Source organism: Rhamphochromis sp. 'chilingali' (genome assembly GCF_963969265.1).
Source record: "Rhamphochromis sp. 'chilingali' genome assembly, chromosome: 15".
Taxonomy (NCBI): Eukaryota; Metazoa; Chordata; class Actinopteri; order Cichliformes; family Cichlidae; genus Rhamphochromis; species Rhamphochromis sp. 'chilingali'.
Window position 1 is genome coordinate 490,267 of NC_137942.1, and position 27,458 is coordinate 517,724.

General features: G+C 46.0%; 1 protein-coding gene across 3 annotated transcripts in view; it reads left to right on the forward strand.

Annotated features, from left to right (window-relative positions):
* samd14 (sterile alpha motif domain containing 14) overlaps nt 1-17,900 on the forward strand; it is a 30,234-nt gene extending 12,334 nt beyond the window's left edge. The window contains exons 2-12 of one of the 3 annotated variants that reach the window (XM_080906181.1): nt 257-514; nt 3,265-3,317; nt 6,069-6,232; nt 6,462-6,578; nt 6,652-6,838; nt 6,952-7,051; nt 7,343-7,411; nt 7,495-7,651; nt 16,489-16,611; nt 16,695-16,841; nt 17,004-17,900. In XM_080906181.1, coding sequence (XP_080762307.1) covers nt 3,281-3,317; nt 6,069-6,232; nt 6,462-6,578; nt 6,652-6,838; nt 6,952-7,051; nt 7,343-7,411; nt 7,495-7,651; nt 16,489-16,611; nt 16,695-16,841; nt 17,004-17,159 — 1,257 coding nt within the window. In that variant the 5' untranslated portion in view covers nt 257-514; nt 3,265-3,280 and the 3' untranslated portion in view covers nt 17,160-17,900. Of the gene's footprint in view, nt 1-256; nt 515-1,177; nt 1,233-3,264; nt 3,318-6,068; nt 6,233-6,461; nt 6,579-6,651; nt 6,839-6,951; nt 7,052-7,342; nt 7,412-7,494; nt 7,652-16,488; nt 16,612-16,694; nt 16,842-17,003 lie in introns of those variants that run through there. The other 2 variants (XM_080906182.1, XM_080906183.1) reach the window with 2 other exon arrangements.
* The last annotated feature ends 9,558 nt before the right edge of the window (nt 17,901-27,458 follow it).

Below are 27,458 nucleotides of genomic sequence, written 5' to 3' on the forward strand. Positions count from 1 at the left end.
TCTGCCCCAACAATGATGCCGTTAGTCTCTGATCGGTTTTCTGTAGATTAATAAAAGATTTTTCATCATGGTCTTGATTTTAAGGTTTTATTTGTCATTTTCCTGAGTTTCTTTCTTCCTTGATGATTTCATGAATCTGATTTCTGTTTTGATTTTTAGCTGAAGACATGACGTCATGTTCTTCTGCCTCTCCGCTCTGCCTGCTTTTGCGCATCCCTCTCTCTCTTTTCTCCTCCTCCTCCTCGGTGTGTCTCAGCTGTCCTTGCTCCTCTCTCAGATGGAGGCTGCAGTGTTGTGCTGAGTAGCGGTGAGCCAGCATCTCTGCCTGCAGCCGTCAGCAGACCTACGTTTCCTGAAACAGGACACTACAGCACCCACAATCCTCTGCCTGAGCCCAGACTGTTGTTGGGCAGGAGCGAAGCCCCGTGGAATCCTGGGAGTCGCAGTCCAGAGAGAGAGACAGAGAGCTAGGGTGACGTGCCATGACAACAGTCAGAGGGAGAGAGACGCAGAGGTGAGTTCATGTTTGTTCCTCTTGTTTACCTCTCCTCTTCCTCTCCCCTCCTCTCCTCCTGTCTTCATCACTGCTGTCCGTTTCTCAGCCTCCATCTCTGCATGTCTTCTCTCCTGTCACACCTCCACCCTCCACCTCCTCCTGACTCGGGCTGACGGTGCATTTTCCTGCCGGAGCTCCAGCCTGCAGACACCAAACAGAGCTTTGACATCAGTGTGTGTGTGTGTGTGTGTGTGTGTGTGTGTGTGTGTGTGTGTGTGTGTGTCTGTTCTTGTGTGTGTGTGTGTGTGTGTGTGTGTGTGTGTGTGTCTGTTCTTGTGTGTGTGTGTGTGTGTGTGTGTGTGTGTGTGTGTCTGTTCTTGTGTGTGTGTGTGTGTGTGTGTGTGTGTGTGTGTGTCTGTTCTTGTGTGTGTGTGTGTGTGTGTGTGTGTGTGTGTGTGTGTGTGTGTGTGCCTGTTCTTGTGTGTGTTCTTGTGTGTGTGTGTGTGTGTGTGTGCGTGTGTGTGTGTGTGTGTGTGTGTGTGTGTGTGTGTGCGTGTGTGTGTGTGTGTGTGTGTGTGTGTGTGTGTGTGTGTGTGTGTGTGTGTGGACGTTGGTCAGTAGGGCCCCACTTTGGTTTCAGTGGTCTTAGGATCTCTGCTTCCTGCAGATGATGTGGTTCTTCTGGCATCATCGAGTGATGTCCTCCAGCTCTCAGTGAGGCAGTTTACAGCAAAAGGTGAGAAGCAGGTGGGGTGTGTGTTCAGGTGACATGGTTCATGGTTCACACCTACTGGCAGAACAAGCTGATAACCGGCCTCAGTACCAAATGCCCCACACCTGGATCCTGAAATGCCTAGAACTACTGTATACAAGAGAGCCTTCATCAGGAACCCAACAGCACAATTTACCATCAGGTGTGGGATCTACCAAGGAGATGCTCTGTCCCCACTGCTGTTCTGCATAGGCCTGAACCCCCTCAGTGAGATCACTGACAAGACTGGCTACGGATACCGACTACAGAGTGGAGCAGCTGTCAGTCACCTCCTGTACATGGATGCCATCAAGCTGTATGTGAACAGGACATGGATGAACTGATCCACACCACTGACATCGGAAAGTCAACTGTGTAGTCGGATGGTAACAAACAGAGGGAATGTAGTCAGAACTGATGGGATCGAACTACCAGAAGGCAACATTGCAGACACAGAGCACAGCTACAAGTACCTGGGGATCCCACAGGCAAATGGAAACCATGAAGACCCTGCTAGGAAAGTTGCAACCACCAAGTACCTGCAGAGGGTCAGGCAGGTCCTGAGGAGTCAGCTGAATGGTAAGAACAAGATCTGGGGTATCAACACCTACGCCCTGCCCGTGATCAGGTACCCTGCTGGGATAATAAGCTGGCCAAAGGAGGAGATAGAAGCCACTGACATCAATCCGAGGAAGCTCCTGACCATGCATGGAGGGTTTCACCCCAAGTCCAGCACCCTGAGGCTGTACGCTAAGCGGAAGGAAGATCAGAAAGATGACCCCAACCAACTGCGTGCTCAGTGAATACCTCAGGCAGCAGAAACCCAAGAAAGAGGAGAAACCATCATGGGACGACAGGCCCCTGCATGGTATGTACCACCGGCAGATAGAGGAGGTGGCTGACATGGGAGATGCCCCCAGGGTGATGGAGAATGACCGAGCTAAGATCCTGTGGGACTTCCAGATACAGACGGACAAAATGGTGGTGGCTAACCAACCGGACGTAGTGGTGGTAGACAAACAGATGAAGCCGGCCGTAGTGATCGATGTAGCGGTTCCCAATGACAGCAACAGGAAGAAGGAACACGAGAAGCAGGAGAAATACCAAGGGCTCAGAGAAGAGCTGGAGGAGATGTGGAGGGTGAAGATGACAGCGGTCCCAGTGGTAGTTGGAGCACTTGCTTCGTGTCCAGAACTTCATCAAACTTTGAAACATTCAGAGTAAAGAAAGATATTTAATATAACAGCAATGTTTCTGTGTCTCCCCCTGGGTTGGTCTGACCTCACCTGTCTCACTTCTTTTAATGCACAGCACTAGTTTAGCACACACTGACACACTCAGCTCATAACTGTATTTATGTAGAGCACATTAGTTTTCATGTTGAAGCCCATAAATGTGTCGGTCAGACCATAAAGCTGACCTCCTGCACCCATCACAGGTGTTCTTCAGCAGACAGACTGCTCCTTTAACTTATTTAACTTTTCACTAGCTGGGCCCACGTCCTCATTTTAGGATTGACAGCGTTTTAGTAGGTAAATGCTTGGACATGAACTGAGCTGCAGTTTGGGGAAGGCCTCGAAGGGGACTGGCGACAGCTCCCGAGCTGGCAGATCCCCATGTACTAAATAGAAATGAAGAAGTTAAAGAATTGAGAACAAGGAGGGAGGGAGGGGCACGTAAACGAGAATGAACAGTTGCAGAACTGAGGGAACCTATAGGACACAGGTGTCGAACTCCAGGCCTCCAGGGCCGGTGTCCTGCAGGTTTTAGATGATTTAAATGGCTAAATTACCTCCTCAACATGTCTTGAAGTTCTCCAGAGGCCTGGTAATGAACTGATCACTTGATTCAGGTGTGTTGACCCAGGGTGATATGTAAAACCTACAGGACCCTCGAGGCCTGGAGTTTGACACCCCTGCTATAGGGCAACCGGAAGGAGCGTGTTTGGAGGCGTGGCCCTGCTCCTGAAATTCAGATACATAATCTCCAAAATGATTTGGTCTCTTCTTGTGCACAGATACTGCTGAGGAGCCATGTCTGCTGAACTCGACGATACCGACAGCGTGTTCGGTGAGTCTCTCACACACACACACACACACATACACGTGTGCACACACGCACACACACACACACACACACACACGTGTGCACACACACACACACATGTGTGCACACACGCACACACACATACACATACACGTGTGCACACATGCACACACACACACACACACACATGCGCACACACACACATGTGTACACACACATACACGTGTGCACACACACACATACACGTGTGCACACACACACACACACACACACATACACGTGTGCACACACACACACACATACACATACACGTGTGCACACATGCACACACACACACACACACACATGCGCACACACACACATGTGTACACACACATACACGTGTGCACACACACACATACACGTGTGCACACACACGCACACACACACACACATACACGTGTGCACACACACACACACACACACACGTGTGCACACACACACACACACACACACACACACACACACACACACACACGTGTGCACACACACACACACACACACACACACACACACACACACACGTGTGCACACATACACCCATAGCAAGCTTTTCCTCCTCCTGGAGGTTAAACTCCTCCACAGATGTTTCATAAGGCAGACAAATAAAAGTCACAGTAAATGAATCTGTTGGACTGTCAGCAAACATGCTGATGGACCCTGGTTGGAAGAACCCTGGTTGGATGGACCCTGTTTGGATGGACCCTGTTTGGATGGACCCCGCTTGGATGGACCCCGCTTGGATGGACCCTGTTTGGATGGAACCCGGTTGGATGGACCCTGTTTGGATGGACCCTGTTTGGATGGACCCTGCTTGGATGGGCCCTGGTTCTGAATTCTGTTTCCTGTTTGATCAAAATCCGAGTTAAAGAATCAAACATGAAAGCGGCTGAAGGTTTCTTATTCTTTGTTCCCCCTTTTTCTAATATCATCTGACTCCCTCCTCACCCCCTCACCTTCCTCTAATATCATTTACTCTCTCCCCTGATCCCTCCCCCACCTCCATTCCTCCATCCTCTGCTCCATTAAATCTTTATTTTCTCCCTCTCTGTCACCTGGATTGAATGTTTCTGCACCAAATCCTCCATTTCCTCTCCTCCCCCTCCCCTCATCATCACTTTAACTCCTTCTCTCTCCCCCCTGGGAAATAAACTGCCGTCAGTTCAGTGTGGGGGAGGAGAGGCAGGAAGCCTGTATGATCATGTTAAGACGGACTGAAGACGTGCGATAACTGTCACCAGCATCACTGACAGAAAGCAGAGAAACCATGCTGATTATAAAACTGAAATTGTGCTGGCTTTAACCTTTTTAATCCAAATGTAAGGTAAACGTACCTTTTTTAAAAATCTACCAGATTTCACAAACAGCAGATCGAACACTGCAAACACAAAGATCACAGATCGCCACTCAGACTTTTACGTTGTGTCAGGTCACATGACCTCTGTCCTTCTTTTTTCTTCTGTTAGTCTTTGATATCAAACTTTTTATGTCCTCTTTTTTCCTTCAGCCACAGCGACTGTTTCGGGGAAAACAACAGTAACTGCCTCGGTGCTGGTGCTGTGCAATACTGCAAATTTTGGTATTGATCTGATGCCAAGTAATTTAAGAGCAGTATTGCCGATAGCAATACTGATACCGATACTTTTTGCCAATTCAGGGAGCTTATGTAGGGGAGTGTCATGATTTATGAACCCCAGCACAACAGCGTTGTGTTTTAACCATCCACACTAATTAGTTAACAAAGTTTTCTTATGTATTGATACCGTTTGTTTGGAGACCTGGGATGTAAATGTGCCTGGGACTTTGCATCTGTTGTTTGAATGTGTTATAGGCTTAATTGACATGGTGATATTTTTCCATTTAAAAAACAAAGTTAACAAAATGTATTTAACACAGTTCAGTGGGATACAGTGAGGTTAGGTTAACTGGTGATTCTAAATTGCCCATAAGTGTGAATGATTGGCTGTCTCTCTGTGTTAGCCCTCCGAGAGTCTGGCAACCTGTCCAGGCTGTGCCCCGCCTCTCCCCCTACGACAGCTGGGATAGGCTCCAGCATGATGGTCAGTGTGTTGAATATTTGATGGACTCCTGATGGGGTGAGTGGGAGGAGGAAGAGGAGCTGATTATGTTGAACAAGCTTCAGCATCATCACAAAAACTGCAGCTTGAAATCTTCACTCACCATCAGTCCATCACCCACCCATGTACATCCATCCATCATCCATCCACCCATCATCTATTCATCATCCACCATTCATTACTGCATTTTCATGGTGAACACCTTCCACTGCTGTGAGTAAAGCTCTAGAAATCCACTTTGAAACCAGTGTAAACAGTCAATCACTGGGCGACCTCTCTCTACAGGTCGTCTTTTAGCCATAACACCTTTTTTTAAGAAGGAAACCTGACTATTTATCCTGCACGGATCATTGGGGCGATCGTGGCTCAAGAGTTGGGAGTTTGTCTTGTAATCGGAAGGTTGATGGTTCGAGCCCCGGCTTGGACAGTCTCGGTCGTTGTGTCCTTGGGCAAGACACTTCACCCGTTGCCTACTGGTGGTGGTCAGAGGGCCCGTTGGCGCCAGTGTCCGGCAGCCTCGCCTCTGTCAGTGCGCCCCAGGGTGGCTGTGGCTACAATGTAGCTGCCGTCACCAGTGTGTGGAACCATTCTGGATCAATAACAAGGTCAAAGTTCATTCAGTGCCTGCCTCACATTTACACTCGTGTGGGTGTTTCAGACTTGAACGAGGCGATCCCAGAGACAGAGCTGCTGGATAACAGCATCCAGAAAGGCCGCGCCCAGCTGTCTGTCAAAACACGGAGACAACGCCCGTCCAGGTCCCGTTACCGAGACAGCATTAGCTCAACGGAGGGCGACGACTGCCTCGACAGAAAGGTGGAGGTCAGTGAGATGCATCTAAATATTTTAGAGAATTAAATGACAAAGATGTTGAAACAATAACATTTTAGATGCACATCACAGCCAGTGATGTCATCAGCACTAAGAGGAACTTAAAATTATTAATTTAGTTTTTAATTTTAAAGTATTTTGTTAAATTCCTGAGATCATTTCATTGTTAGATTATTCCGTTTCTGGTGTGTGATGAAATCTAGTGTGTCTATCATTCCAGGACAGTCCGTTGCACTCTGCCCGCTCGCCTCTCCACCTGGCGATGCGAGGGTCCTCCCCCTCCCCTGATTCGCTGCTGTCAGCTAGAAGCCCTGGATTCTCCTTCGACACGTCGCTGGTGAGTTCACCGAGCTCACATCAGGTTTTAAAAAGTAAAAGAAAACAAGTTTCATTGTCCTTTCGTTTTTCAGGTCCGTCGCTCGCCAGAGGACGGAGGCTTGTCATTGGCTGGTCCACCTCGGGGGCGGTACCATCAGCTGACCAACGCATCTTCTCAAGAGGCCCTGGTTACTCCCAGCAGCTCACCATCTAAATCCTGTCCCTCCTCCGACTGCTCACCTGTCTACATGAGGAGGAACAGAAGGCCCGACAGTGAAGGTGCACACCTGCAAACACCTGAAAACACACACATATAACAAACACTCGCTTCCTATGAGATCTGATTGACATATAATGTTGCACAGATGCTAACGAGTGTGTGTGTGTGTCAGTGTTGGTCTCTGATACAAGTCGTGACACGAGTCCAGCTGATCCCGGCAGTCCGACTGTCATCTTCGACAAGAAAACCAAAAGACGCTTCCTGGACCTGGGGTGAGATGAACACACATGTTGGTCTTAGTGTATTTGTGAGGACCCAATCAGTTTACAGTAACCTGAAGGTAAAAACATCAAAAACAAGAAGATGATCCATTTACTGAACCATCCAGTCACAGCGGCCTTTCCCAGTCCCGATCAGCTCTGACTTCACTTTTCCAGGTGTTTTAAACTATATTTAATATTCGTGACTGATGAGGTCATTTATGTTGAATCCTTCATCCAAGGTCCCCGCAGTCAGCACAAATGTTTCTGCACCTTTGACTGTTGTCCCCGTGTCTTTCACAGGGTGACTCTGAGGCGTTCATACATCAGAGTGAGGAAAGATAAATCCAACAGGCTCTCTGTGGGCAGCAGGTGGCTCCACCACACACATCATTTAAGAGGACGAACATGTGTTTTTATGCGTTTCCTGTCCTGACGCTGTCCTCTGTCCTCAGAGAGCCGTCTGAGAGTCCGTCCCGTTCCTCCGGATCCTTCATCTCCTTCTCCTGGTTCACCGAAGGACGGGGGTCGATCTCCTCCTCCGGTACTCCGCCCTGCTCCCCCAAAATTCCACCGCTGAGCTCCCCGAGACCGCGCAAGTCTCACTCCCAGGTATGAGACAAACGCAGCGTTATGTACGGTGGCTCGAAAGTGCAAAACAAACCAACAAACAGAAACAGAGAAGGGGCTGGTAACATCAGGGAATAGTGTTAACAAAGGAAATTCATATGCAGTGGCGGTCCTAGCCTGTTTGGCGCCCTGGGCGAACACTCCCTCTGGTGCCCCCCCCCCCCCCCCCCCCCACACACACACACACACACACACATATGAAGAGAGAGAGAAATGCATAGTGTGCAAACGGCTACTAAACAGACATCATAATTCGTCATACAATGAGAACAGGACAAATCAACAATTGACCCTGACTAATTAATATTATATTATTGTATATATTGTTTGGAGTTTAGTCTGTTACTATTTTTACTAGGGGTGGGTTTTTATAATCGATTCATCGATTAAAATCGATTCTGGCTTGGATAACGTAAAATCGATTCATTAAAATCCTGAATCGATTTTTTAATATAAATTTATTTTGTCCGAAATGCCAGAATCTCTGGTGACATCTCACAAAATTTCAAGAACCACCAAACAGTAAATGAGAGCAGGTACAGGGATTCTTCACATAGACTTAAACACAGGGCGTGACCCGCGGATCAGAATCAGTTAGATGTCGCCTTTCTCACAGTCGGGGCTGAAAGTGAAAGCCGACAGCTCGCTGATCCGGGTCCGCGCTTTGTGTTCACGCCCTTTATGCGCTGATTCTAAGGCTGTTAGTTTGATCTCTCTCCAAACAATATTGACCGAACCAGCAGCAAAAGAAGATCCAAACGCTTCACATAAACATCGTCATGAATTCACTCTTTTACTGTTTTGCTTCCATTGCGATGCGCAGCTCTCTCTCTCTCTCTCTCTCTCTCTCTCTCTCTCTCGAACAGTTTTGCTTTCTTCATTATTCGCTTGCTTGTTATGCACAAGTCTACCGCTGTTTACAGTGCTGTCGGCCGCTGTTTTTTTCCCTTTTACATTCTTCCGAAAAGAAAACCTCATTTCTGCTGTTCAATACTGAACAAATTTAAACTTTTTAAAATTATTCAAAATGCAAAATGCTTAGCCGTGTCTCTAATAAAACCGCTGTAACGTCAGAGGTAATGTTCATTAATTAATGGTTTTCTTTCGTTTTTGATGTACTGCAGAATATTTTTTATAAAATCCAGGCCAGGAAAAATCACCTACATGTTTTTCTGTGTTTTATCTTCAGCTACTTTGACACAAAGGCCTCTGCTGTGATGCTCACAGCTTGGATAAAGTCTTGCGAGTGTCAGCTTCCTTTTTATAGATACAAAAATATGTAAATGTACTGATCTGAATTATATTTCTGACTGTCAAAATTTCCCAGATTTAAATTGAATCGAATCGAATCGAATTAAATCGAATCGTGGATCGAATCGATTCGGGACCTTGTGAATCGGAATTGAATCGATTCTAGAAATCAGTGACGATACCCAGGCCTAATTTTTACCATTTCTTCTTGGAGCAACTGGAACCCACATAATTTCCTTATTGATTAAGAAAGTATTCTGATTCTTAATGTTTCAGGATGAGCTGCCATTATCCAATCACCCATCTGCTTACCTGCATCTTTTTCTCGTTTCTCCTTGTAGGAGCCATAATTAAATGTATTGAATTTTAATGATCACTGGGTTTTCATTTGTTTGGTTGCTATGGTGATGTGTAACAGGAGTCACGTGGGTGCTAGCGGTGACACTAAGAGGGCGTTGTCAGTCTGTCTCTCACTGGTTTGATTTTGACAGAGAGGAGGGCGGGTAGCCGTAGTTTTTGTTGACCGCAGCACAATGAGTTTCCCCTTGTTGCGTTAGAGCCTGTGATGTAGAGTTTGAATCGCGAGCCGATCACATGCTCTGTAAACTTTTCAAGCATTTTAATAAACAAGCAAGCAATTCCACCTCTGGCATTATTGCGTAAAGTTGACAGCGCGTCAGGCAAATAGGCGGGCTCCATCCCCGGCCTCCAGCGACTGTGGAAGTCGCTACACTCCTCCTCTTTTCTCTGTTTTTAAACTTTAAAAACAGGTTGTGTGTGAGACTTTAAATCAACAAAACATAAAATATAGATTTTAAATTGTTATTGATCCCTTTATTATAAATCTGTATCAGGATGTCTGGTGTTTTCGTGTTGTTGGTTTGTTTGTTGTTTTTATTTTGTTTTATTTTGCGAGTTGGTTATTAGATGCTGCTGCAGCCAGCCAGAGAATCCCCCGCCGCCCCGCCCTCTCCTCTCTGCGCCGCAAGCAGCAGGCGCACCTCGCAAACGGAGGGCGCCCTTACTCCCAGCAAATGGGCGATAGAAAACCGATCGGTGCCTGTACCATTCCCAGTATGCGCTGGCATGACACCGGGGCAGCATGAGTACGAGCAGGTTTTTTTTTGCCGATGCCCATGATGCTGCCCCCCACCACGATGCCGCCCCGGGCAACCGCCCGTGTCGCCCGTATCTAAAACCGCTACTGATCATATTTCTGGGTATGAACTCTACATTCAAGTTCAAGTTCAAGGTTCTTTATTTGTCACATGCATAGTTATACAAGTATAACACACAGTGAAATGTAGCCTGACACGCGCCTCGACATGTGCAAAATTTGGGGGGGAGGGGGGTGTAGAGGAAGAACATTATATATATATATATGTAGTATATACATTGGGTGAATGTGCAGTAGTTGCAGCAAGCAGGTGAATTCTGTACATTAATATGAATAGACATCTGACTATTTTACAGGATAGACAATATAAACATATTTAAAATTAAAGGAATTGAAATGTACATTGTGCCTTGGTTTAGTGTCTGGAAGAGTCCTGTCTCAGTCAATTATAGATGATGTGAGAGGGCGGGTGTGTGTGTTTAGGGCCCGGATGGCTTGGGGATAGAAGCTCCTCTTGAGTCTCTCTGTCCTTGCCCAGAAGATGCGGAACCTTCTACCAGATTGCAGAAGTTGGAACAGTTTGTTGCCAGGATGGGACGGGTCCTTCAGTATCTGCGCTGCTCTAGTCCGGCATCTCCTGGTGTAGGTGTCCTGAAGCGGGGGGAGAGCAATCCTGCAGCAGCGTTCTGCTGTACGGATCACTCTCTGGAGAGCTTTTTGGTCCTTCACACAGCTGTTCCCGAACCACGATGTCATGTTCTGTGTGAGGATGCTCTCCACAGCGCCTGTATAGAAAATCCTGAGGATCTTTGGAGAGACCCTGAACTTCCTCAGTTGTCGTAGGTGATACAGGCGCTGCCTAGCCTTTTTGGTCTGGACCTGAATGTGGGCAGCCCATGTCAGGTCTGAGGAGATGTGGACACCAAGATACTTGAAGGACTGCACCCTCTCCACTGGAGCTCCATTGATGATAATGGGCTTGTAGTCTCTGTGCTGACCCCTTCTGAAGTCCACCACCAGCTCCTTGGTCTTGCTGACGTTCAGCTGGAGGTGGTTGTCCTGGCACCACGATGCCAGATTCTTCACTTCATCCATGTAGGCCGCCTCATCGTTGTTGGAGATGGCACCCAACACCACTGTGTCGTCAGCAAACTTCACAATGGTGTTGAAGCCGTGGGTGGCCACACAGTCTGAAGTGTAGAGGGAGTAGAGCAGTGGCGAGAGGACACATCCCTGAGGTGCTCCTGTGTTGATGGTGATGCTGTTGGAGAAGCACCTGCCCACCCTCACCACCTGAGTTCTGCCAGTGAGGAAGTCCAACACCCATGCACACAGACGGCTGTTAAGTCCCAGATCCCTCAGCTTTGTGAACAGTCTGCAGGGCACTATTGTGTTAAACGCTGAACTGTAATCAACAAACAGCATTCGCACATAGTTACCCTGTTTCTTGTCCACGTGGCTGAGAGTGGTGTGTAGGACGTGGGCGATGGCATCCTCTGTGGATCTGTTGGATCTGTAGGCGAACTGCAGCGGATCTGTGGTGTCTGGGATGGAGGAGGAGATGATGTTCTTCAGCAGCCTCTCAAACATATTGTCACATTAAATAAAGATTTTGAACCCTTGAAGTTGGAAAGAATTGGGTCCAGTCATCCATGACAGAAAACTCTTCATGCTGCAACCATCAAAGTCTTTATAGACTTCCTGTTTCAGGGACTGGGATTCAGTTTACTCAAAACCAGGAGATGTTGTTCCAACCGTTTCCATAAAACGAAGGATTTCTTTGTTATCCATGAAAAGGCTCCTCAGAGCCACCGCTGTAAGTGACCTTTCTCTTTTTCAGATTTGTTTTCACTCATCATCAATGAACAATGCAAGCATGCATGCACAGAAGCCGGCTGAAATTCTGCTTTTTTCACTCGCTGGGTCCACGTCCTCATCTTAGGTTTGCCAGCGTTTTTAAAGGTGAATGGCTTAGACATGAAGTGAGCTGCAGTTTGGGAAGTCCTCAGAGGGGACTGGGGGCGGCTCCCGGGCCTGGCTGATCCCTGTATAGTAATGAGAAGTGACGAAGTAAAAAAGGGTGGGACAAGAAAATGAGAACGAACAGCTTGTAGCCTGTTTGGTCCCGCTCCGGAAATTCAGATACTTTATGTCCAATTAAGCTGCTTACAGGTTTATGTTAGAGCTTTTCTTTGATGTTAGAGGGTTTTGATTATAAACTCTGCAGATGAAGATGATGAGGAGGAGGCAAAGGATTTCAAACCTGCAGATAAACCAGTGGTTTCCTCAGCAGCTTTGGGCCTGATGTCAGAAGGACACAGGAGGATTTTCCAGCCTGTGAACTGTGAGAGGAGCAGCAACTGTCTGCAGGACAGTCACAATCTCACTGGGAATTCAACAGCGCTTGTCCTTTAATAAACACACTTTCACCAACCTTACAGCTGCTGTCTCATCATACATGAAGCAAGCAGTGTTCATACAACCCGTAAGGTCCATGTGTGAGCATGTTTCTCCCACGCTCTACAGAGGGCAGCGGTGCACACGGTGCACATCTCTAAACATGAATTTAGGCTCTCCTAAAGAGACGCCACACAATCAGGACTGTTTCAGAAAAAGAGTGAGGAGCAAGAACCTCCTGAAGCTGACCGAGGTCCTGTTTAGTTTGTCCAGAGTGAGAGCTGCCTCAGCTGCACACCTCGATCACACCTGACGGGTGGAAAACAGCATCGTGGCTCAGCCTGCTGCAGTCAGTCTGCAGTGCTGTTGGGTTGTAAAGTTGTTCATGCAGTCGGGTTAGGATTATCTGAGCCGAGGACAAGCTATCAACAATCAAAGAAATCTATCAGCGTCTGTTAGAGCAGCTGCGTCTTCACTCAGTTGCTGTTTGATTTGATGAGACTGAAGATAAAATAAAGCGACCTCAGCAGCGTTGTCTCTGGGCGTCGCCCTGAAACACAACGAGGGGCTCAGTTCTCTGCTGGCAGCAGGACAGGAGTCAGTCAGCTGTTTTAGTGGGTTATTCATTAAAAACACTTTCAGAGTGAAACATGTGAGCAGTCTCTGAGAGAGGACATGAACAACGTTCCCACAAAACGTCACAGCAGCACACGCGTGACATATTCCATCTGACTGTAGCTGTGTTAGCTGTGCACACAGTGTCAGGTTACAGAGTGAGTGTGTGTGTTAGTATTGATTTTACTCGTGTTGGCTGACAGACAGTCACATGATCACACAGCTGTGGTTGATGATAAATGTTCTGCAGCCTGGAGGAAGTTGTTCTTCATCCCTGTTTTCTCGTTAAGGCTCTCTCTGCTCACCATCACAGCTCAGAGGAAGGAGCTGCTAATGGCTCTGATAGGCTGTGTGTGTGTGTGTGTGTGTGTGTGTGTGTGTGTGTGTGTGTGTGTGTGTGTGTGTGTGTGTGTGTGTGTGTGTGTTTGTGTGTGTGTGTGTGTGTGTAACTTGTCATCACCAATGATCAAAGACTGTTGATCAATGATCAATCACCAGTGGTGCTAGTTTAAGTCATTGTGCAGATGTTTATAAGGTTGGAAACCTGCAGTCAGCTGAGACTGAAGAAGTCACATGATGAAATGTTTCTCCGTCCAGAAGAACAGAATCAACTTTTGAGGATTTCCTTACCTGGATGATTAAGCATCCTATCTGCATGTCTTTGGAGTGTGGGTGGAGGCCGGAGTACCCGCAGACAACCCATGCAAACACTGGGAGAACATGCACCACAGCACTGTGTAAAAAAATAAATAAAAAAATCCCTTACTCATTCTTGATCACTGCTTTGTCCGTCTGTATCTGGAAGTCCCACAGGATCTTAGCTCATTCTCCACCACCCTCCCATTCGTCTCCCATTTTGACCTCCGGACTTCCAGGCCATACTCAGCACAGATGCTTCTGTACCCCAGAGCTTCCCAAAGTGTGGGGCTCGCCCCCTAGGGGGATGCAGAGCCATTGCAGGGGGTGTGCGGTATGAAAAGGAAAAAATAAATAAATAAATGCTTGGACACTGCTAGCATAATGGACAGGTTTTTAATGGGGCTCCCACACAAACGCAAAGCAGGAGATGAAGCATCGCTGAACATGTTTCCAAACCAACTTCATTTTAAGCCAAAGAAAATATGGCGACGCAAATCTGTCCTTTGGTTTCACCTGCACCGGTGCCGAGGTAGGTCTCCCTGCAGGTTTCCCCTTCATCGGGAGCAGCGCTGGGCTGTTTAAATCACAGACAAACAGTCTCTCACAGCTGTTTATGTTTTTAAACCCATTTTGCACAGAGAGGCATTTTTTGAAAAATGTATTGACAGCAATGTTGAATATTATTACACAGGAAAAAACAACCACATGTAAAATAATGACACCGTGACGCCTCTGCCTTTGTAAATGGAGGGACAGTAACTGCGTGTATGTAAGCGTGTAAAACCTGCAGACAGTCAGATTAACAGTATTTTGTCTCTATCTGCCATTCTGCAATTCATCTCATGTAAACAATAACGTGGCCACAGCGTGACGTGGAAAAAGGCACATACCTTTGACGTTGCGTGACAAACTCTGTATTCCTTGACCACACGTAAACGCAATAAAGGAGTTTTAAAAATCTCAGTTTTCAGTGATTCGAAATGCCGTTTACGTGGACGAAACAGCTGCATGTAGGTGCGGACGTAGCGTAAAAGAGTTAGTAGTTTATTTCCTTACTGCCTGTAATTTATTGCAGTTTACTTGTATTTGTTTAATTGTTTACTAAATGTTTGAGGTGTGAAATAAACCACAATGGGGCAAAATATGGGCGCGTGTGTGGTTGGAGGATGTGTTTGTGCCGGGGGGGGTAAAACAAAGGGGGGCCTAGCAAAAAAAGGGAACCCCTGCTGTACACTATGCCGACCACTTAGTCGTTTCTGGTCCAAACTCGTCTTCATTTCCTAAACTCAAACAAACACAGCGTCATCACTGGGAGTTAAAAACTGAGAGTTAACTTCCAGGCATCCATGAAAACCAGGATTAATGAAGTTTAACGGCATTAGGTTAGCAGGAAGTTAGCTCGCTAGTTTCCATCTAAAAATGATACACCCTTGTCTGAGTGAGACATTTCTGAAACAAATTCAAGCGTACAGCTCTGCTATCACTTCCAACACAAATGGAGACAGAAAAGTAAACAGCAGTGATGTTTGTAGGGTACTGACGTTGGGCTAGCTGCTATATAATGATGTGCTACGTAATCGCTAGCGACACAGCTATGTTAGCATAGCATAAACAGATTCACACAGTGAAGCTGGAGGATGAACTTTTTTCCCCACAATAAAAGTTAACATGAGGGTTCCTGATGCACTTACACAGCAGGAAAAGGATGCTGTAAATTTCAGTTGGGGAAACACCTGAAATAATGCATCCACAGTACACAATTCCTGATATCTATCTTCATGCACCCGTTCAAATGTTTCTTAGATTCGAGTGATTCTTTTCCATCCCGATCTGAGCTGCAGTCACATAGTAAGGTTTTAAAAACTGAGCTTTAAACTGCTGCAGATGAAGAGAGCTGACAAAATCAGAGAGGCCAACAACGTGACATTGTTCAAATTAAACAGACCAAAGCATTCAGTCACATTGGTGCCGTGTAGGACCTGGATGCAGGGTTTATATGTCATTGTTTAACAGCTGTGCCCTTGTGCTCAGAGCTTGTTCTTGTGCTGCCATGATTAGTGCCTCTGTGCTGTCCTTCAGTCCAGCTTAGTCCAGCCACTGGTAGGATTTCTGGATGTCAGCCACCTCCTCTATCTGCCGGTGGTACATACCATGCAAGGGCCTGTCCTTCTATGGTCGGTTGGAGCCATCTTCCTGATGTATTCGCGGATGTTTGTTGTCTCATCCCGGACTGTGGTGCTGACACTCACCAGTCCAGCGCCTCCTTCCTTCCCCTTGCATACAGCCTCAGGGCGCTGGACTTGGGGTGAAACCCTCCATGCATGCTCAGGAGCTTCCTGTTCTTGCATCAGCTCCTTTGGCCAGCTTAGTCGTCGTCGAGTTGAACTTCCTGCTCTTAAGCCTGATCATGCTGCTGTAATCTGCAAGCCGCTTTGTAACCCACCTTCCATGCTATGTCTGAGATAGTCAGAGTGGTGTCTGTGCGTGCTCTTCCTTTACATTTTCACACATGCTGAGGTCTGTGGTCAAATATAGCTGACTGCAGATGGACACAGCGCTGTGTTTCTGAGAGCTGAGAAACAGGACAGAAGGTGAGATAATCGCTCGCAATGCGAAGAGGGTGGGTCATACTGAGGGGAGCGATGGAGGCAACAACCACTCGATGAAGAACACCAAATATCTGAGGGGGACTGTTACCAAGGCAACCAACCACGTGACCAGCTGTCTGCTGGTGCTCGTAGCTGCGGTTGTAGTTTTAGTGAAATAATGCTGAAGTACCGTCTCTGTGTTCTCCCCACAGGAGTCGGCTCTCAGTGAGGAGTTCTCTCCTCCTCACACCTCCTCCTCCACCTCTCCTCCCATTGACTCCTCTTCCTCCAGGTCCTCCCATCCCTACCACACCCTGTCCCAGTCCTCCGATGAGGTAACACACTCGCCACCTCAAACACCAAAACGTTGTCATCTACTCACCTGTGGCTCACTGTGCTCCCTCCTCCTCTTCCTCAGCCCTGCGATGAACCCCACTCATCCTGGACGACTCAGCAGGTGTGTCAGTGGCTCCGAGGACTCAACATGGAGCAGTACGTTCCGGAATTCAGTGCTAGAGACATCGACGGGCAGCAGCTGCTGCAGATGGACGGCAGCAAACTGAAGGTGAGGATGAGGAGGAAGAACAGGACTTCCTGAGAGACTCTGTCATAGCCGTAGTCTTAGATAAGGCTGACTGACACAGCTTGCAAAGGTTACACGTAAAGTCAATTACAATACTGAACTGTTTGGAGACCATAACTGGAGCTGTCCTCCCGTCCTCTGCAGGGTCTGGGCGTGCTCAGTTCGTCTGATCGCAGCGCGCTGAAGCGCCGCATCAAAGATGTTCAAAGTGCAGCAGAGAAGGAGAAAAAAGCTCTGGACAAGCTGGAGAAACAGAAGGAAAAGCAGCGCCGGAAGGACCAGGAGCAGCGCAGGAACTGAGCCCCGCCACCAGAGGGAGGCAGAGGACAGTGAGAGGAGAGCTGTGCGATGAAGAGAACAGGATTTCTGCCGCAGGGAAGGTTTGACATGACAAACAATTCCTGGAAAAGCTGCAATTCCATGATCATAAGACATCTCCAGGCCTGGAAAAGTTAAACTGAAGTTTACTGTTATGAGACCGTGAAATATGTCAGGCGATGATGGCACAGTGTTTCATTTGCCACAAAGTGGTTTTCATCTATTTTCCTCCATTTGATGTTTAAACTCATCATCTGTGATCGGCTGGCAGGAACGCTGACAGATCATTAACTCAGCAGGTTCCTACACGCAGCTGCTCTGATTCCCTCTGGTGATTCTTCTTCTGCAAGCCAAACATTATACAAGGTGTGCTTTTTCTCTGAAATGAGTGTCACAGCAGGTTTTCTGTTTTGTTTCTGGGCCGTGGAGTCTCAGCCCGAGGCGGCGTGTCGGTGCTGCTCTGTGAACAGTTTTTGTGGTTTCTCTGTTTGTTGTAATGACTTTAGCTCAAAGGTTCTGTGTTCAGGTGTGTGAGGTCTGACAGGTGTTTGGATATTTCCCACAATCCTCTCACAGCTTGTTTTCCACCTGGAATCTCTGACAGAAAAAAACATCGTCGAATCTTCGCTTTACACAGGTGGAAGCGTTTGTGTCAGAGAGGGTCAAACGTCCCGACGCTGGTCGAGTCAGATTCTTAACCTCTGGAGATATTTCTGACCTCTCACAGTCTCTGTTAAAATGTTTGTTTCAATAAATAAATCTGTGAAACTTTTACAGCGTTGCTTTGTTTTCTTTCTGACGAGATTCACAGCTGGAGCCACGATGCAGGGTTAAGATAAGATAAGATAAGATAACCTTTATTAGTCCCACACGTGGGAAATTTGTTTTGTCACAGCAGGAGTGGACAGTGCAAAAGTTATGACGCAAAAATTAGAATACAATAAGAATAAATACAGTACACAACTGTACAGAATAGAATAAAATAATATACTATATACAGTAGAATAAAATAGAATAAAAATATACAATAAGATAAAAATAGAATACGAATGCTATATACAACTGAGTAAAAATACAACGATGCCAGAAAAGATTATTGCACTTAGTGTTATTGCACATGTGTGGATGTGTGTGTTTGTTCAGTTAAAGTCTTTGTTAAAGCATCAAAACAAATAAGAATATAAGAAAAATGCATGCAAGAAAATTTATTTTCCTTCAGTCGGTGAAAAACAACCACAAACCCAGAATACAAAGTATCACAGCGTCCAGCAGGGGGCAGCACCAGAGGTGGAGGCAGACATTTGATACACCCGGGGCTTAGCCCTAAAGGGCAGTATGCATGTGGGATTTGGGGGGGGTTGAAATGACTGAAAGATTAATTGGCTCTGTTTTGAGTTTTGTTCAAAAAAGAATGACTTCATATAGGGAAAAATATATATCACATGTGCAGGACACCTTAAACTAGTTTTTTAATTAAGCAGCAAGAAAGAACAAAGTCTGGCTGTATCAAGACACGAGGACTAAACCCCAATTCAACCAGACCCAGAACTGATCCGGAAATAAAACAGGACTACAACAGTTCAAAATCAGGACTACTGAGGACTTAACCAAGACAGAACCAGAATCAGAACTAGATGATAGCAGCACTAAAAACCATCATAGACCTGCACTACACTTATTTTTTAATTCTACCAAAGTCCAATATTTAGATTGAGAAAAGTTTATATAATTATTTATCCTCGTTGTGCAAACAAGCTGCAGAACTTAATAAATATAGAGTTTGAAAAATAACAAACCTAAAAAGAAACACTAGGTACGAGATACATGAGGACCTGTGATACGCTGATACTTTTGGCAAACAACCATTTGACTAACAGGTCTCACCCTGTTCCTCTCTCTCCCTCTTTGTGCTGACAATCATCAAATCTACAGTTGAAACCAGATATTTACTCTTCAGATAAAAACACTTTTTTAATCGTAACATCAAGTCAGACCAAATTATTTTTTTTTTTTAGATAAATATAAAAACATATTTGTTAACTTTAAGAGTAAAGAGAGAAACTATCTGTATTTCTTAATTGCAAATGGCACCAAATTGTATTCAAACTGAGCCACACTTATGGAGCTCCACAGTTCTGTTCCTGGTGTTTTGGTTGACATCTCCTGATGTTCCCATGTCACAGAAACAGGCTCTGTGTTTTGCCTTATATGCATCCACAGTTGTGCCACCAGTTTACTCACATGGACTCTACTAACCTATCAGAAGCTTCTTCAGCTCAGAATGGAATCGTCTGCAGTTTCTTATTAATTAACAATAAACTTAGTGTACATGTACTCCTAAATTTGATGAAAGTGATAAAAGTAGAAGCTCTGTCTCTCTTTATTCTGACATTTAACTAATTCAAAAGATATTTCAATATTTATCTAAAACAAAACAAGTTTACTCTAAATTGATGTTTAACAGTAAAAAAAATGTTTTTGTGTTTTCCATAAAGTGTAAATATCTGGTGTAAACTGTGAATATACTGCTGTGTGTTGAAGTTCCTCTTGTTTTGCATAGAAATATACTGAACATACAAAGCATATAAAAAACACCCAGCACGCCCCTGCGGGCGGTTTATCCTTCAAGCTCAGGTCCTCTACCAGAGGCCTGGGAGCTTGAGGGTCCTGTGCAGTATCTTAGCTGTTCCCAGGACTGCGCTCTTCTGGACAGAGATCTCCGATCTTCTTGTAATCAATCCAGGCAGGGCACAGGTTGGTCAGTCTGGTCTTGCAGTCTCGGCTGACTGTTCTGTCTACCAGTAGCTGGTGTTTTGCGCCTCTGGTATTCTTGCCAATTCCTTTCTGTGTCCCGCTCATGTATTGACCCATATTACGTGAAGTGCCCTCAGAAGGTCTGCTAGATGATATACATATATATATATATATATATATATATATATATATATATATATATATATATATATATATATATATATATATATATATGTATATATATATATATACATATATACAACCACGATTACCGACACTAACAAGCTGATCTACAATACGGCAGCAGTGATCAGTGAGATGCTTGGCTACAAGTTGAACAGCGACAAGGGGCAGTACCCTCCATGGAGAAGGAGGCTAGAGGGCAAGATCAAAGTAGCACGGAGGGAGGTTAGCCAACTAACGGAGTTGCAGAAAGGTGCGACAAATAAGGTGCCTAAGAAATACAGCAAGCTGTCCATACCTGAGGCCTTGGAAACTGCCAAGCAAAGACTCACAGCCTTGGCCAGCCGCTTGAGGAGGTACATAAGAGAGATAGAAGGCAGGAGAATAAACCAGCTGTTCTCCACAGAACCAGCAAAGGTGTACTCTCAGTGGCAAGGGAACAATAAGAGAACAGCACCACCAAGGCTGGAGACGGAGCAATACTGGAAGAGCATATGGGAGAAGGATGCAACCCATAACGGCAATGCTCAGTGGCTAGAGGATCTGAGGGCAGACCACAGCGACCTCCCTGAACAGGGTCCAGTAACCATCACAGTGGCAGATATCCAAGAAAGGGTCTCCAGTATGAAGAGTTGGACAGCACCAGGGCCCGACATGGTTCACGCCTACTGGCTGAAGAAGCTGACTGCACTCCACGAGCGTCTGGCAGCACAAATGAACCAGCTGCTAGTTAACGAGAGACACCCGGAATGGCTAACCGAAGGTCGGACGGTCCTGATCCCCAAGGACCCCAAGAAGGGACCGGTCCCCTCCAACTACCGACCAATAACCTGCCTCAGTACTACATGGAAGCTCCTGTCAGGCTTCATATCGGCTAAGATGAACAGGCACATGGGTCAATACATGAGCGGGACACAGAAAGGAATTGGCAAGAATACCAGAGGCGCAAAACACCAGCTACTGGTAGACAGAACAATCAGCCGAGACTGCAAGACCAGACTGACCAACCTGTGCACTGCCTGGATTGATTACAAGAAGGTCTATGACTCAATGCCCCACAGCTGGATACTGGAATGCCTAGAATTGTACAAGATCAATGGGACCCTAAGAGCCTTCATCAGGAACTCAATGGGGATGTGGCGTACAACACTAGAGGCCAACTCCAAGCCCATAGCACAAGTCACCATCAAGTGCGGGATCTACCAAGGAGATGCTCTGTCCCCACTGCTGTTCTGCATAGGCCTGAACCCCCTCAGTGAGATCATTAACAAGACTGGCTACGGATACCGACTACAGAACGGAGCAGTTGTCAGCCACCTCCTGTACATGGATGACATCAAGCTGTATGCCAAGAGTGAACGAGACATCGATTCACTGATCCACACTACCAGGCTATACAGCAATGACATTGGAATGTCGTTCGGACTGGAGAAGTGTAGTCGGATGGTAACAAAGAGAGGGAAGGTAGTCAGAACTGAGGGGATTGAACTACCAGAAGGCAACATTGCAGACATAGAGGACAGTTACAAGTACCTGGGGATCCCGCAGGCAAATGGGAACCATGAAGAGGCCGCTAGAAAAGCTGCAACCACCAAGTACCTGCAGAGGGTCAGGCAAGTCCTGAGGAGTCAGCTGAATGGTAAGAACAAGATCCGGGCCATCAACACGTACGCCCTGCCCGTGATCAGGTACCCTGCTGGGGTAATAGGCTGGCCAAAGGAGGAGATAGAAGCCACTGACATAAAGACAAGAAAGCTCCTGACCATGCATGGAGGGTTTCACCCCAAGTCCAGCACCCTGAGGCTGTACGCTAAGCGGAAGGAAGGGGGCCGGGGACTGGTGAGTGTCAGCACCACAGGATGAGACAACGAACATCCAAGAATACATTAGGAAGATGGCCCCAACTGACCGAGTGCTCAGTGAATACCTCAGGCAGCAGAAACCCAAGAAAGAGGAGGGAGACGAGGAACCATCATGGAAGGACAGGCCCCTGCACGGTATGTACCACCGGCAGATAGAGGAGGTGGCTGATATCCAGAAATCCTACCAGTGGCTGGACAAAGCTGGACTGAAAGACAGCACAGAGGCACTAATCATGGCAGCACAAGAACAAGCTCTGAGCACAAGATCCATAGAGGCTGGGGTCTATCACACCAGGCAAGACCCCAGGCTGTGTAAAGATGCCCCAGAGACAATCCAGCACATAACAGCAGGGTGCAAGATGCTAGCAGGCAAGGCATACATGGAACGCCATAACCAAGTGGCCGGCATAGTGTACAGGAACATCTGTGCCGAGTATAACCTGGAAGTCCTGAGGTCAAAATGGGAGATGCCCCCAAGGGTGGTGGAGAATGACCGAGCTAAGATCCTGTGGGACTTCCAGATACAGACGGACAAAATGGTGGTGGCTAACCAACCGGACATAGTGGTGGTAGACAAACAGAAGCAGACGGCCGTAGTGATCGATGTAGCGGTTCCGAATGACAGCAATATCAGGAAGAAGGAACACGAGAAGCTGGAGAAATACCAAGGGCTCAGAGAAGAGCTCGAGAGGATGTGGAGGGTGAAGGTGACGGTGGTCCCAGTGGTAATCGGAGCACTAGGTGCGGTGACTCCCAAGCTAGGCGAGTGGCTCCAGCAGATCCCGGGAACAACATCGGAGATCTCTGTCCAGAAGAGCGCAGTCCTGGGAACAGCTAAGATACTGCGCAGGACCCTCAAGCTCCCAGGCCTCTGGTAGAGGACCCGAGCTTGAAGGATAAACCGCCCGCAGGGGCGTGCTGGGTGTTATATATATATATATATATATATATATATATATATATATATATATATATATATATATATATATATATATATATATATATATATATATATATATATATATGTAATATATAAAATAACATCTACCTGAGTTGTTTCTTTGAAAGACGCCCCTTATGTCCATTCTTGTATATCAGTACATTACTGATTTATTTAGCCGTGGAGGGAAACAACTGAAAATATGAAATAAACACACATGTAAGCTAAGACTCTCTAAAGAAACAGCATTGTTGTTGTTCGGCTTTTCATTTCGCCATTTGTTGATTCACTTGACGAACGAGTAACGTAATATGGGTCAAGTGATCAGTTTGACATCAATCTTTCATGATACACCGTCATATTTACATTATTTGTACAGCACGAATGATTTGCTTTGGTAACTGGTCAAACTTAAGCTCTCCTCTGTCTGCCTCACTCCGTTTCTCCAACAGCGCGCTCGCAGGCAGCAGCTGACCCGCCCCCTGGCTCAGTCGCTTAGTGCTGGATCATACCAATATAAGGGGGGGATTTACACGCAGTCGTAAATTCCCACAGTGTGCACTATGTGCTTCAAATATTGTGTGTAGTTTTTGTTTTATACAGTTGTCAGCCAGGCATCTAACTATGAAAAAATTACACTCCAAAAGACCCCGGGCTTAAGCCCAGTAAGCCCGCCCAGCTCCGCCACTGGGCAGCACAGTCGGACCACACGGCAGTCAGTGGCTTCCAGGAACGCCCAGAATAGTGATGGTAAATTCAATTCTTTTTACTGAATCGAGTTTTAATGTCACTCACCAAAGTGAATCGGTTTCTTGAGTCATTTCAGTCACTGAGTCAGTTGACCAGAGATTGCAAAAAATGTACATTTTAACTCAAACTTAATTTGTTTCAATGTTAATGTAAATCCTACTCCTAAGATGAGTGATTCTAAAAGAAAACAACAATTTTATAGAGAAAAAAAGAGCAAAAAAATTCTAAGGGGTACATTTATTTATTTATTTTTATTTAATTTTATTAGTATTTTCCTTAAATGTGTCAAATATATATTTTCTCATCTAAATGTCCACTGAGCTGTAAGCCAGGGGTTGGTAATGCACCTTAACATTGGTTGCCAACCAAGAAGAAGAAGAAGCTGTGAGCCAGGAGGGACGCGGTGAGTGGGTGAGTGGTCGTGTCCAAATTCATGGGCTGCATCCTCGTGAGGCCGCATTTGTAGACAATTACGTCATAGCGACGCGCCAAAGGCTGTCCAAATTCGTAGACTCCTGTGAATGCAGCCAACAAATGCGTCCTCCTTTTCCCCGAATTTGAAGGATGCGTCGGGTGTGTCCTTCGTGGCCCACCATATCCCAGAATTCATAGCGCGGCCCAGCAAAACTCCAGTTTCCGGCAATGGCGGCCGCTACTAAGTTTTAAAATTACTCTTATTAATCTTTCTGGGTCACAAAATAAACTTTTAACATATTTTCAGGCAGAAAGTAGCTGTGTAAACATCAAATATCTGCTCGGTTTATCAAGATGTCGCACATTTGCAAAAGTGCTCCGACGTTTTCGGAGACGTCTGTTACCCACCAGCTCGATAGCTAGCCGGCAGCTCGAGGGTCACTGAAGCCGCAGAGAACGGCACAACTCCCGGCACATCATCATTGGCACAGCGCGGACTTTCACAGCGCTACTCAGGTTAAACGTAATATATAAGTCACTTAGACAACATTAAAATGATGTTGTTTGGCTTTTTTCAGTGTTTTATTTGTTTGTGAGTAAATTGGTTTGGCTGAGATTAAAGTTATTAGATTAGATTATATTAGATAAAATAAAACTTTATTTATCTCCCGGGTGGTTTTCACACAGCTGAATAAACGTCAAACAAAAAACTGATTAAGCAGAAGTGTGAGACGGTCGAGAGTTTACTCCAGTGTCCTGATATATTTTAGATAGCAAGGAGCAGACGGCCGAGTTTATTCAATTCAATTCAATTTTATTTATATAGCGCCAAATCACAACAAAAGTCGCCTCAAGGCGCTTCATAGATACAGAGAAAAACCCAACAATCATATGACCCCCTATAAGAAAGCACTTTGGCAACAGTGGGAAGGAAAAACTCCCTTTTAACAGGAAGAAACCTCCAGCAGAACCAGGCTCAGGGAGGGGCGGGGCCATCTGCTGTGATTGGTTGGTGTGAGAGAAGGAAGACAGGATAAAGACATGCTGTGGAAGAGAGACAGAGGTTGACTCATTCACTGCCATTGACGTCTATAGCCGTCAATGGCAGTGAATGAGTCAATGGGTTTAACTCATTCACTGCCAATGGCTGGCATTGAATGAGTTAATAACAGATATGATTCAATGCAGAGGTCTGTTAACACATAGTGAGTGAGAAAGGTGACTGGAAAGGAAAAACTCAATGCATCATGGGAATGCCCGGCAGCCTACGTCTATTGCAGCATAACTAAGGGAGGATTCAGGGTCACCTGGTCCAGCACTAACTATATGCTTTAGCAAAAAGGAAAGTTTGAAGCCTAATCTTGAAAGTAGAGATAGTGTCTGTCTCCTGAATCCAAACTGGAAGCTGGTTCCACAGAAGAGGGGCCTGAATGACTCATCGACTATCGCCCTGTAGCCCTCACCTCAGTAGTGATGAAGTGCTTTGAACGCCTGGTCAGAGACTTCATCATTTCTTCACTACCAGACACACTGGACCCACTACAGTTCGCTTACCGTCCAAATCGTTCCACAGACGATGCCATCTCTCATCTCCTCCACACATCACTCACTCACTTGGACACTAGAAGGGGGAATTATGTTAAAATGCTCTTCATAGACTACAGCTCTGCATTTAACACCATAATTCCCTCCACACTCACCACCAAGCTGGAGCATCTGGGACTCAGCTCATCTATGTGTCAGTGGATCTCCAACTTCCTAACTGGCAGACCACAGGCAGTAAGGATGGGCGGACATGTCTCAGCCTCCACCACTCTCAGCACTGGAGCCCCCCAGGGGTGTGTTCTGAGCCCCCTGCTGTACTCTTTGTACACATATGACTGTGTGGCCACTACCAGCTCCACCACCATCATCAAGTTTGCTGACGACACCGTCGTGGTGGGCCTGATCTCTGATAACAACGAGACGGCCTACCTGAAGGAGATTAGGAATCTGGAGAACTGGTGCCAGAGGAACAACCTCCTTCTAAACGTCAGTAAGACAAAGGAGCTGATAGTGGACTTCAGCACTAAGCAGGAGAGGAACTACCAGACCCCCGTCATCAACGAGTGCCCAGTGGAGAGAGTGGACAGCTTCAAATACCTCGGAGTTCACATCACGCAGGACCTGTCATGGTCCTGTCACATCAACACCGTGGTGAAAAAGGCCCGACAGCGTCTCTACCACCTCAGACGCTTGAGAGACTTCCAACTGCCCTCCAAGGTGCTCAGGAACTTTTACTCGTGCACCATAGAGAGCATCCTGACGGGAAACACCTTAACCTGGTTCGGGAACAGCACCATGCAGGACAGACGAGCTCTACAGAGGGTTGTGCGGTCAGCTGAGCGCACCATCCGCTCCGAGCTCCCTGACCTGCACTCAGTCTACAGCAGGCGGTGCTGGACCAAGGCCAGGAAGATGGTGAAGGACCTCAGCCATCCCAACAACAGACTGTTCTCTCTGCTGAGGTCAGGAAAGCGATTCCGCTCCCTGAAGACCAACACAGAGAGACTGAGGAGGAGCTTCTTCCCGCAGGCGATACGGTCTCTCAATCACACCACCACACAGTACTGACCCACACATATGGTTCTTACACACACACTGGACTTTCTGGACTTTGGTTTTGCACAACACTGGTCACTATATTCTTCATTTCCGGTTAATACTTGTACAGCTGCTGTTATTGTGTATATATTTATTTATATTTAGATTTCTTCATACATTCTTATATAGTTCTATATTGTGTATTTTGTTGTACAGTTATTTTATTTTCAACTTTAATTTATATATTTTATCTTATTCCTTCCCAGTTAAATTTACCCTTCATTCTAATTTGTGTTGTACAGGTATTTCATTTTTAACCTTAATTTATATTTTATTCCTTCCTAGTTAAATTTACCCTTTTTAATTTTTCATATTTAGTTCCTATCTTATTCATAGCCTTTTCCTTTTTTGTTTTCTTTAGGTCACGAGCAGTTGTCCAAGCATTTCACTACATATCGTACTGTGTATGACTGTGTACGTGACAAATAAAAATTTGAATTTGAATTTGAATTTGAAAGATCAATTGGAGAAAAAGAGTCTAACTTAACATCAATGGTACTAAGAGTAGCTGTAGATAATATTACATCTGTGGGATGATTATTGGTCATTTTTTCTCTAATGATTAAAATTTTATTTGTGAAGAAGTTCATGAAGTCATTACTAGTTAACGTTAAAGGGATGGTTGGCTCAAAAGAGCTCTGACTGTTTGTCAGCCTGGCTACAGAGCTGAAGAGAAACCTGGGGTTGTTCTTATTTTCTTCAATCAGTGATGAATAGTAAGATGTTCTGGCTTTG